Raw genomic sequence first — 13,282 nt, 5'->3', positions numbered from 1 at the left:
GCTGGGTTGGGTAATGGTTCTCTAAGTATTCCATGTAGAAATTGGCTAAAGAGCAAGGGGGAATAACTCATGACAGTCCCATCAAGCTGTTTGTATACTTTTTCTTGCCATGTGAAACAACCAGCATGTACCGTAAATCTGAATAATACAAATATGTCTGGAGGAAAATGAGACTATCAAAGCAAGGGTCTCAGTTACTGGTACATAGTAAATATTGAAGTAAGAGGGGGGGGGGAATCTGGAAAGTTCTGATAAATATCTAGAACAAAAATGATATTAAAGCAACTGATATAACAAGAAAGAACATATGAGGATATAAGAATATAAGAACACAAGTTATCTTCATAACTCTGCTACTAGTACGTTCTTTCTTGTGGTTATATCAGTTTCTTTAATATCGTTTTGTTCTAGGTGTTTATCAGATCTTTTCAGACCCCCCCCCTCATAATCTCAAAGCTAATCATTGCCCGAAATTTTTAGAATATGGTTTTATAATATACTTTTAAAGCAAACAGAATTTTTTTTACAAAGGAGGAAGAGTTACCTGTGAGGGGAGGATAAGTGATTTAACCAACTGTTTAGCAAGTATGCATGCATAACCATTTAGATTATCAACAATTTGACTTAAGGGATGGGGCTATCAGGTTTGTAAATTGTTGGAGCTATACCTGCAACTTAACACGAACTGTCAACACATAAGCCTTTCTGCACATCAAATAGGCTATTTTAAACATAAGTGAATAGTTAACTGATATTTTGGTGACAAATGTACTCTAAATCTCTATGAAAGAAGGTTGTTGATAAAGTTTATGAATTTAGTGTTGAACTGTGGTTAAGGTTTGATTAACATATATTTTCTAATAGTTTTAAAGAAGGTGGTAGAATTAGATACCAATGTAGATAATCCCATAGAATAGGGGTTCCCAAACTTTTTCGATTCACGGTGCCCTTAGTGTATCAGGATTTTTCCACGGCACTCACAGACAGCACTCACATAGGCCAACCTAACAGTTTCAGTGTGCAATTGTGCAGTTAGGTTGGTTAAGTTAAAAAAAATAAATGAAACAGTTATTTCAAATTCACAAACAATTTATGTAAAAAAGTATCAAATAAGATTTTCATTTTGCATCAATTTTAATGATCTTTAATTCTTGGTAAAAAAAAAAAGTATAGTTTTTAGCACAATTTCATATATAAAAAAATTGACTGGCATATTTTATTAAAAATCAAGTAATTAATTAATCCTAAATTAAATTATTTCAGTTTTTATTAAATTATTAAACTAACAAGTAAAATAAAATTAAATTACATATACTTACATATTAAAAATGTATTTTTTTGTTTAAATTTATTTCACTATAAATTTACAATTCACACTTCACTCTGTAACTTACTAGACAGAAGGCAAACTAACCGGTCACTGTTCACAAATCAGATAAAGATGAACCAAAAACAGGAACACATGTTTTATTAATGCAATAAAACACGTGTTCTATGGCTACCCTGCAACAGGCCAACCCATAATAAAATTTTAAGACAGGTCACGGACGCCCATGACCGTGGGATTACAAATTTTAATTTGCAATCCCACGGTCATGGGCGTCCGCAGGGGTGTCCCTGACCCCCACCCCCTGCAGACGCCCATGACCGTGTGATTGCATTTTATCGATGTATGCAAGTTTTGAGAGGGCATAGTGCATCAGCACTCATCTTAATTGGTTCAATGCAATTAATTGCAGGATAACTTTGAATACTTCTACGTAGAGTGGGAGAACAATCTGTTTTATGATTGATTAGAAAACAACAATGAAGGAGAATGCTATATTTGGTTGGTATATTTGAAATATTCAAAGATGAAAATATGTGACCCATCATTTATAAGACGTGAGAATAGGAAGGAATAAGTGCGGGTAGAAACACTTTCATTAATGGTAAACGAATAATTAATAATTATCATTTGTGATATGTGTGTGTCCTATAAGTTGCTGGGTAGAGCGAATAGCACGATCATATAAATTCTAAACATGAATAAGTGAATTTATGATGGCATAATTAAAAAAAAAACTTATGAGAGAGAGAGAGAAAGAGAGAGAAAGTATTGCAGGAATAAATATGGTTTGATGGAGCAGCAAATTATCTCGTAAAATTTGTTGCACATGTTATATGTATTTCTCTGGTTTGTGTATATTTCGCTCCATTTTCCAAGAGTTTTATTTTGTTTACTGAGACTCAGTATACATAACATCTGATCATTATCGGAATTATCCACACCTTCGGGAATCCTAAATTCATTAGTTTTTTTTTAGTATCAGCGGTTCTTCTGTCTTATCAATCTCACATATGCTGGTATTTTGTTGTAGATCAACAACGTCTTATAATACATAGAATATTCATTTTTATTCAGGAACAGATATTTTTTATGTTGTTTCCGAAGAATAAAAATAAAAACTAGAATAAAACAATAAACAAATAAAGACTAGAATAAAAATGTCTCTATATACCGTTAAAAAACTTTGCAACCTCAACAGATGCTATACTGCACAAGCAAAAGAAAAAACAATTAGCATTTTTCTCCTAACATCCACTTTCAAATTTTCAGTTCCAGAAAACGTGTAACAGCTGTTTGTAATAAAGCCATTGGATATACTAATCTCTCAACTCATGACAACATTCAATTGGATCGGTTGACACAATAACCAATCACCGCCGCTAGGTGCTGAGTGAGCTCAAAATTTAAGCTCACCTAGTCACGCCTACTCAGCGGTTTAAAAATAATACAACACTAAGAATTTGACACGCTTTGCCCTCTTTACATCTTTTCGAATGGCTCAAAGTTATATGCATTTTGAAAGCACACCCAGGCAATTAACGCGAATGTGACGCAATGTTTACATGCCAAAAAGTGCCTTCTTCGTAAAGCACTAATACTTTATTATATATATAGAAAGTGTGGCTATGGCAATTAAGAGGGGGTGAAAGGAGGGATGAAATGATTGTGATGGTGGGCACGAATGATTTGAGAGGCAATGTAAATCGGGCAGTGAGAGATCTGAGATACTTGCTTGAGGTTGTACAAAAGAAAACACAGAGAGGAAAGATTGTGTGATGCCCAGGTATGATAGTGAAGAGATGCTTGGAGGGCATTTGAAGACAGAAATTTCCTCATTCAAATGTATGCAAGGGACTGCTTACATTTGAATGAGGAAGGACAAAGGCATCTAGAGTGATTGCTGTTTTCTGAATGAGTTGGTGTGTCAATGCAGGGAAACTAGAATTCCCAGGGTGGATGGTAGCAGGGTTGGCCTCTTATGGGAATGGGTACTTGGGGGAAGGGGTCCAAATCAGGTAACACTGAATCCGGTATGGTCTAGAAAGGATAATAACAGGGATAGAAGCAGTGACATTTTTATGCTTTATACTAATGCCAGGAGTATCCAAAGTAAAGGAGATGAATTGGTGGTGCTGATAGCATCAGCCTGGCCAAAGATTATTGGGTCTCTCTGAGAAATGGTTGACAGAAGATGATATAATAATAGGAATTGAAGTAGCAGGGCACAGCATTTTTCGGCAGGATAGGAAAGGAAAACGTGGAGGTGGAGTACTGCTTATGATAAGTGATGACTTATGTCCTCTAAGAGTGGAGGCTTTGGAAGGCAGTGACACTAATGGTTTTGAAAGTGTATGGTAGCAGTGGCCAAGACAGGATATTTAGTGGGTGTTGCTACAAACCAAGGAGCACAGAGAGTAGGGAGCAGGAAATGTTTAGGCAGTTGAGCTTGGCAAGCGCAAGCCGAATTATTGTTATGGGAGATTTTAACTACAGCAGTATAAGGTGCGAAGAGGAAAATGCATGTAGTAATAAGAGAATGCAATTTCTAGAATTCTTGAGGGACAAATGTCTTAGGCAACATATAATAGAGTGAACAAGAGGCTCAAGAGTTTTAGATTTGGTCATAGCATCAGAAGAGCTGATAATAAGTGAGATGACATCTCTTCCACCAGTTGGAGAGAGTGACCATGTGGTTTTGACTTGGAATATGAATAGACATGCAGGAGTATCAAAGAAAAGGGAACGTATGTGGAATTATAAAGCAGGTGATTAAAATAATCTTAGATATCAACTAGGGGAAGTTCCATGGAGGGAACTCAGCTTCATTAGTACTTGGGAAATTGTGAAGGAATATTTGTTAGCAGCAACAGTAAGCTGTATTCTACGAGTGAAGAAGAGAACACAATTTGGTGTCAAGTGGATGACAATATCAAACAGGAACTGCAGTTAAAAAAGAGATTATGGAAGAGATATAAGGAGAGGGGTGAGGGTAGATGCACGAAGAATATAAGACACAGGCCAGGAGAGTAACTGGTATAGTGAGGAAGGCAAAACTGGAATATGAGAAGAGATTGGCACTAAGATCCAAATGTGCTTAAAATGAGCTGAAAAAGTACATTTGGTGGCCCACTGAAGTAGTCAGGTGGTCACAGCAATTTCTTGTGCACACACTCAAAAACGAGAGTGGTCTGAAAAGTTCTTGGCCTAACAATGAAAAATCAAATTTATAATTATAAAATGATTTTTATTTTTGAACATAATCTCCCTTAAGACTAATACATTTATTCCAGCACCATTATCCCGTCTCTGTAGTGGTTCTCAGTAAGATCTGCAAAATACCCTTCTATAGTTGCAATCATCCCTTGATTCAAAGAAAAACACTTCATTTCACTTCAATTCCTGAAACAGATGTTTCTTTTTTCTAGCGCCTTGGGGTTGAAGTGAAATATTCCAGTATTTTCACTGAAATGGCACTTAGCCCATGTGGTTTTAGAATCAGACCATTGATATATTAATACAATGATAGGAAGGACATCTAACGGACACTAACTGTTTACAAACCACTAACTGTTTCGCTTTTAGTAATACATAATAATACTAGATGGTGCTTGAAATCAGAATTTTAATAGAGTCTATTAAACTTTAGATTGTTCTAGTCACTGCAGTGCAGAAGGCAGTTGTTTCTCAGCTCGCTGTGCAAACAGACTTGAGTGTCGCTCAGTGCATCAATGTAAATATAGTGAATGGATTGTTCTAGTTATTTATCGAACTTTCTCGGTACTTTGTCTTTATATATAAATAGCTGTCTCCATGGCCTTGATTTATTGAAGATCAAACCAACTGAATGGAACCAATTGTGATCAAGTAAACTTTTAAAAGTTGTTGTTGTTCTTATCTTCCTAAAAATGGACAAGTTTTTATTGAACATTAATAAGCATAATAGGAGTGAAAATAAAGAGGATGCACCACAAACTAGTGATGTGGGTATGAAGAAGAGTGGAAATGTTGTAAATATGAAAACAGTTATTTGTATTTTGGCTTGATATCTGTCGATGTAAAGCCAAAATACAAATAACTGTTGTCATATTTTTAGCTTACTGGGAAGCATGCATTCCTGTGCCAAAACTGTGTATGTCAGTTTTGGCTCCAGAGTGCATGTGTCCAAGTAAGCTAAAATGCCATTTAGAAACCAATCATCGAAACATGGTTGGTGAACCTTGTGACTATTTTACTAATAAGTTAAAAGAATTAAAACAACAAAAAGATGCTTTTTCTCAGCAGGTGTCAATACCAATCAATGCTTTGCTAGCATCATACAAGGTTGCATATAGAGTTGCGAAGTGTAAAAAGTCCTATACCATCTCTGAACAACTAATTCTATTGACTGCTGTAGATTTGGTTAACATTATGATCAGTGAGTGTATGTGTGTGTGGAAACTGCTTTCAAAGGTGCCTTTGTCTAACAATACTATCAGTTGCAGAATATAGCTATTGCAGAACATCACTATCAACAATAACATAGCCAATGAGACTTTTCTTAAATTTACATAATTCAAAAATATCAGGGGGAAATTTATACTTGATTAAATCAAGAGTGTCTATAAGTGCTACATTAGTAAATAAGGAAGTGACATCGAAACTAACCATTATGTCTGAATCTTTTAGGATTAGATTTTTAACCAGTGTTTTGAAATGGACTGAATTTTTTACAAAAGTAGAGGTTTTGCTAGTAAGGGAGGCAAGCGACTTGGCTAAATGCCAGGTCAGTTTATATGTGGAACTATCTATGCTATCGACTATGGGGGGTAGGGGGATATTAGTTTTGTGGATTTTTGGTAATCCATAAATACAGGGTGGTTTAACATGAATTGGTTTTATTTTCCTGATGATTTCTTTGGGCCACGATGTCACTTTTTTCAGTAATTTTCGGACTTTTTTCTTTTGAGACATCGTAGGGTCTCGATGTATAATGTGATACGTGGAACTGTCACATAGGAGATCTTGCATTTTTCTGTTATACTCTTCTTGATTCATGATAACTGTTGCATTTCCTTTATCGGCTTTTATAATAATAATAATATTATTATTATATAACTTTTTCAGGGCAGTTATTTGCTTACGTGGCATATTGCTTTTTGGAGGCTTAGCCTTGTTTAGAATACTTGCTATATCTAGTCGCACATTATTGGCCATTGCTGGCTGAAGATTGTGGATACCCCATTCTACTTTCATCATGATTTCTAGTTTAGGAATTTGTTTGGGCATGACGATAAAGTTATGTCCTAGACTGAGAGCGTTCTTGGCTTCTTCAATGAGTGTTTCCGACGATAGGTTTATGACACGTGGTCTCAAGAGAGTTTCTTGCCGAATATAGTAAACTATAAAGTATCGGCGACCACTAACGTGAGCTAATGCAAGTGACCCTAGCATGTAGTGCAATACCGGAGAACTCGCAGCAAAGTCGGTAAAGTTCTGATTGCTATTCTTAGGTATTTTCCATAATGTAAAAACACATTTCCTAGGAAATGTATGTTGTTATTACATTATGGTGGGGAAACTCGTATAGCAGAGTATATAAGTTCTTTTCGCTATACACTTTGGTATTAGGTCTAGCTACTCACTGATGAAGCCTCAAAAAAGGCTGAAACCGGTCTGGGTAGTGACCTCCCCTACCTGAGTTCTACGTGCTAGGGTCACTTGCATTAGCTCACGTTAGTGGTCGCCAATACTTTATAGTTTACTATATTCGGCAAGAAACTCTCTGATTCCAATCTTTGAGTTTCTTATTCGGTTTTAAAACAATGTGGGATTTAATATCCCCTTAATTTAAATAATGTTTACAAACTATTATTCTGGTTTCTAGTTTTGGGCAGAGTATGCTTGCTAAATTCACATGTATTTTGTGATAGATGTTAGATGCTACCAATTCTTAAGAATTACATATAGTACATCAATGAAATATTGATTTACTTAAAAAAATAATAAATAAATTACAGTGTGTTTCTTCTAAAAACCAAACACCATTAAGGAGCAAAAGATAATTTAAGTATGAAAAAATATACGTACAGAAAAAAGTTTGAAAACTTACTTTGCAGGAACTTAGTTCTTCTGCTATTACTGTAAAATTTATAATGAAATAAATATAGAATATTTAGTATAAAGAATTTTGAGCCAAAAGTTTGTATGTTATTACTAAACTGATTATATTTTAAGAAGCCACATTTCATATTTTACACAGATAAATAACACTTTGGGGCAAGTGAATAGAAAACAGCAAGAATGCCTAGTTTTCCCCTACATGAACTTAAGTAGAAATTTAAACTTTTCATGCGATTTTTTTGCCTTTTGGACCCTGCTAGCGCTGAGTCAAACAGCCTGGTTTAGGGGCAATGCAAATTCTCATGCATCTTTGCATAACACAGACAGATATCCTATCCAACCACATGGAACTATTCACATTCTGCAATATACTAAGCACCACCTCCAGTTCACCTACATCTAGTCTCACATTAGTCCCATCTGTAACACCTGTCAGTGCAATATATCCCCACATGAATAATACATCCTTGCAAAGTAATCACTCAATAATTCAACTATTCCATCTGCTTCTGATTCATCTCTCTACCATGATCATTCTTCCTTTTACTCACTACACAGTGAATCAATCTGAAATTTCCTTTAGCTTGTTTAACTAATTTCCTCATAATCTGATTTTGCTTTCCTTAGTAGCTGGTTACTCATTCCTTTATATACCATATACTGCTCATGACTATGTACTTACTAATCATCTTTTTCTTTATGTTTCTTCTTACAGCATTTTCTTTTTTGCAGCTCCTACTAATTTCACTCATTTAACCCAGACATTCTACTCCAGACAATTAACTTTTAGCATTCAATTTCTTTGCCCCTCATGCACCTTTCCTCCCATATGTACCCATATCTCAAGTCTTCATCCCCCCCCCCCCCATAATAATCCCATACTTCTCTCAAACATACCTTGATCAATTCCTAAGCACTGCTAGCATTCTCATTCCAAGCTGTCAACAACGTTCATTATAATCACTGGATCTGTCATTCCACACATACCCTTTTTAACTGAAAATTCTATATGATTATCTATATCCCATGTTAAGACTGCATGATCACTCACTACAGTCAGAGCCAAAGTGGATTAGTTATGGACAAATATTTTGATGTTGACACCAGGTGAACATCCAAACTTTATGTATCTTCTATTACATTCTACTCCAGACAATTAACTTTTAGCATTCAATTTCTTTGCTCCTCATGCACCTTTCCTCCCATGTACCCATATCTTAAGTCTTCATCTCCCCCCCCCATAATAATTCTCATCTTATACTCACTGAACAAATTTACTAATGTGCATGTCCATAGTATATAGCAGCACACACACAACATATATTTCACTGTGTTGATTCTATTTCATATCACACAGACTCAAATGCACTATTTCATTGTCCTTGCCTTTCTGATGAATTTCTACGTTAGGTTGTGATTCTCCTATTATCATTAGCTACACACCTCTTCCCTGCAAATACAATACTGTACATTCTATCCATAAACCATATTATCCTCCATCAACCTCATCACCAGTCTCACTAATACCAATAATTTTTGGAAAAATTGAGCTAAGTAGTTGTAGTAGTAGTAGTAGTAGAGCTAAGTTGCTTGCAGATGTAGCATGGAATTAAGAGTTGGCTAAAAAGGAGATCAATGTTGTTTGAGTGATATTCAAGAAATATCTAGTAGAAGTAATGACTAAATGTATTCCAAGGGTCAGAAGGTTAAATGAGGCAGGTGTGAAAAGAATGAATAAAGAGATTAAGCATGTAATATAGAAGAAAAAGGCATTATGGAGGTGACATAAGAGGAGCGGTAATAATCAGTTCCATGAGGATTACAAAGAGTAGGCAAGGAGGGTGCCTCAGTTTGTAAGGGTAGCAAAAGTAAGGTATGAGCAGTAATTAGCTAATGAAGCCAAAAAAAAAAAAGATTATGGAAGGACAACAATGATTGGAGAGCATGAAATAAGAACAGCTGCAGAGGATAAAGTTGAGATATTTAATGAATAGTTGATAAAGGGCATTGATTCTTGTAAATGTCACATCAAGGAGAGTTTGAGAGCAGTGGATAATGATGAGGAGAGACTGACTATAAGTGAGCACAAGGTGTATGGGGCAATGAGCAAACAACCTAGATGTTTAATAAGGTTGTGTGCCTTGATAATATATTACCACAGATTTTGAAATTTTGAAGGAATGTGTCAGGGAGTTGACATCTGCCATAACATATTAGTTTAATATGAATCTTGCATCAGGTTAGGTTCCAAAGAAGTGGGAGGAAGACAAGATTGTGTCACTTCATAAGGGAGATAACAGAACTCAAGCATCAAATTATAGACCTATCTGTGTGTGTCAGTTGTTGTTGTTGTTGTGGTTAAAGTTATAGGCTGGTGAGAACCAGGATCCAGAATTGGGTTGACAACAACGATATTATCTTTGATGAACAGCATGGATTTGCTAAAGAAAGGTCATATTTTAGTCATCTACTTATTTATTACAATAAGGTGATGGCTTCATTGGACAAAGGAGATGGATACACAGTTATATACTTAGATTTTGAATGACTTTTAATGGGATTATATTGATCAAGTACATATAATAAACAACTATGTTATACCAACTAGTTTCACCATCTAAGGCTGTTGGCATCTTCAGGGTACATAACTGATGTGAGGCACTAAAAAGTAAAAAACTATTACAAACTATAATCAACCGATTCCAATTATATTAAACAAAGAACAGAGTGCATACAATACATGCAGAGAGCGTGCATGATCTCACTTGTTGTTATTTAGGAACGTACTATAGTTGGCACTGTAATTCAGTTCTGGCAAGTTGAGAGATCTAATAAGGGTCTTCCAGATCATGGGTAAGATTAGTCCTTGGTTCCTGTTAAGGTTTCGTATGCAGCGGGCAACTGTTGTGACCTCTTTAAAAATTCGGGAGCAGAAGTCCTCCTCTATGTAAGGAATTGTGCTTCTATCCTACTCTATGGTATGGTTCGTTCTTGAGAAATGAAAAGCTAACCCCGATTTTTCTTCTCTGTTATTATTGACGTCACCTATGTGTTCTTTTTGCCTAATTTCAAGGCTCCTTGAAGTTTGGCCGATGTAATTCAAGCCGCACGAGCAGGGTATGCTATAAACTCCAGCATATTTGGAGAAAGGATGGCTATCTTTTGGAGATCTTAAGAATTGTCTAATCGTCTCTGTAGGTTTAAAGGCCACTCTTATTTTATGTGGTCTAAGGTCGTTTCTCAAGAACAAACCATACCATAGAGTGGGATAGAAGCACAATTCCTTACATAGAGGAGGACTTCTGCTCCCGAATTTTTAAAGAGGTTATAACAGTGTTGCCCGCTGCATACGAAACCTTAACAGGAACCAAGGACTAATCTTACCCATGATCTGGAAGACCCTTATTAGATCTCTCAACTTGCCAGAACTGAATTACAGTGCCAACTATAGTACATTCCTAAATAACAACAAGTGAGATCATGCACGCTCTATGCATGTATTGTACACACTCTGTTCTTTGTTTAATATAATTGGAATCGGTTGATTATAGTTTGTAACAGTTTTTTACTTTTTAGTGCCTTACATCAGTTATATACCCTGAAGATGCCAACAGCCTTAGATGGTGAAACTAGTTGGTATAACATAGTTGTTTATTATATGCACTTGACCAATATAATCCCATTAAAAGTCATTCCAGAGCTTTTTGGTCAAGAAAATTAAACGTTTTTTTAACATACTTAGATTTTGCAAAGACTTTTAATAGATTATTACATGATAAGTGGATGATCAAACTAAAGTATATGGGGTTGGATATTAGACTAATGCATTGAATTGGAGATGAATTATCATCATCATCATCATCAAATTCCTGCCATGTACCCTCAAGGGGTGTACAGGATATGACAGTACTACATGAAAACATTACATCATTACTAACTTCCTATCTACAATTTTCCTCCAAATCAGTCTGTTACTTGTCAAGACTCCAACATTATCAGATCTTATATTTCTATCGTCTAAGGCACTTTGTACCGTATCAATCCACCTATATCTTGGTCTTCCTCTGGGTCGTTTTCCTGCCAACCTGGCAGAGAACACTTGTTTTGCTAATCTTTCCTCTCCCATTCTATTTAAGTGACCATACCATCTGAGATTAGCTCTGCTAACGCATTCCTGGATGCTGACAATGTCAAGTTCTTTCCTAATATCCTCATTTTTAATATGATATTGCCATTGATGCCATCTGTTCACGCCTCTAATCTTTCTCAGGACTCTCATATCTGCGGTCTCTAGTCTTTGGTCAAGTGTTTTACTTCTGACCCAGCTCTCAGATCCATAAGTTAAAATTGGTTTGAACACAGTCTTGTATACAGCTAATTTAGTGTTCCGACTAATTTCTTTCTTATTCCATATGAATTTATTCAATTGACTTCCCACGATACCAGCTTTGCTGATTCTGTTGTCTATTTCTATATTTAGTTTACCATCTTCAGTAAAAATTGTGCCTAAGTAGCTGAAATGTTTTACTTGTTCCACAGGTTCTCCATTCACAACACAGTTGACATTTTCAATGATTCTGCCTATTTTCATTGTCTTTGTCTTTTTATTGCTGACCTTCATACCATATCTATTACAACAGCTATTCAATTTAGTCAGAGAATCTTGCAGACTTGTAGCGGATTTATTTAGAAGTATAACATCATCTGCATAAAGCAAAGAGCTGACATTAACATCTCCAATTTTGATATCAGGTTTAATACCACATTCCTTCATAATGTGATCCATATAGATAATGAATAACAGAGGGGATAATGTACATCCTTGTCTCACACCAGATTTAACATTAAACCATCTTCCTGTACTTCCTTCAATTCTAACTGCTGACTCACAACTCAAATAAAGACTAAGTATTGCTTGATATAATGCCCCATTCACACCATATAACTGCAGCGTATTGAATAGCTTCTCTCTTGGCACCTTGTCATATGCCTTTTCCAAATCGACAAAACTTAAATACAAATCTTTGTTATATTCCCATGCTTTCTCGACTATTTGTCGTAAAGTGAAGATCTGATCCTGACAGCCTCTATTTGGCCTGAATCCAGCTTGTTCTTCACCAAGCTTTTCTTCCACAATTCTTCTCAACTGTTTCTCAAGTATACTTGCATAGATCTTGCAAGTGATGATGAATTGAGATGAATTAGCCTAATTCAATTGAAAATCGGCTATCTGATAGGTATCAGTGAGTCATGTATCGGGGAGTAATATCCCAGAAGAGGAAAGTCACTAGTGGTGTGCCTCAGGGGTCTGTTTTAGGGCCATAGCTGTTTAATCTGTATGTTAATGATACTGGGAAAGATTTGGATGGAGATATTCAGTTGTTTGCAGATGATGCAAAGTTTGGACGAACTATGAAGAGTAGAGAAGATGTTGTGACCTTACAAGAAGACTTGAATAAATTGAGCGATTGGGTATAGGAATGGGGATGTAGGTTCAATGTTGCAAAATGTAAGGTTTTAAAATTTGGGAAACAAAGATCGGATATAGAATTTATGCTTGGTGGGGATATATTGTCGGAGGTGGAGGAAATAAGAGATTTTGGGGTGATAGTGAATAAGGATCTGAAATTTAGGGGACACATTGCCAAAATTGTGAAGACAACACAAAGACTTCTGGGAATGATGCAGAGGACACTAACTTGTAGAAGTAGGGAGATTCTTGTTCCATTGTATAAGGCTTTGATTAGGCCACACATGGACTACTGTGCCCAGATTTGGTCACAGTAGTCCAAATAGAGATATGATAGAGACCTTTAAGTAGTTAGTAAGGGCTTGTTATAGGATCAATGTTGG

General features: G+C 35.9%; 1 protein-coding gene across 1 annotated transcript in view; it reads right to left on the bottom strand.

Moving 5' to 3' along the window:
• LOC150110067 (copine-8-like) overlaps window positions 1-13,282 on the bottom strand; it is a 301,155-nt gene that overhangs the window by 144,367 nt on the left and 143,506 nt on the right. The window contains exon 7 of the mRNA XM_090406591.1: window positions 7,419-7,447. Coding sequence (XP_090262717.1) covers window positions 7,419-7,447 — 29 coding nt within the window. The remainder of the gene's footprint in view (window positions 1-7,418; window positions 7,448-13,282) is intronic.

The sequence above is a fragment of the Typopeltis vanoorti genome, chromosome 1 (genome assembly GCF_054136105.1).
Source record: "Typopeltis vanoorti isolate ZY-2024b chromosome 1, IOZ_Tvanoo_1.0, whole genome shotgun sequence".
NCBI classification, from domain to species: domain Eukaryota; kingdom Metazoa; phylum Arthropoda; class Arachnida; order Uropygi; family Thelyphonidae; genus Typopeltis; species Typopeltis vanoorti.
Note: the sequence above shows the minus strand (reverse complement) of the source record. Positions and strands in the feature narration are given on the sequence as shown.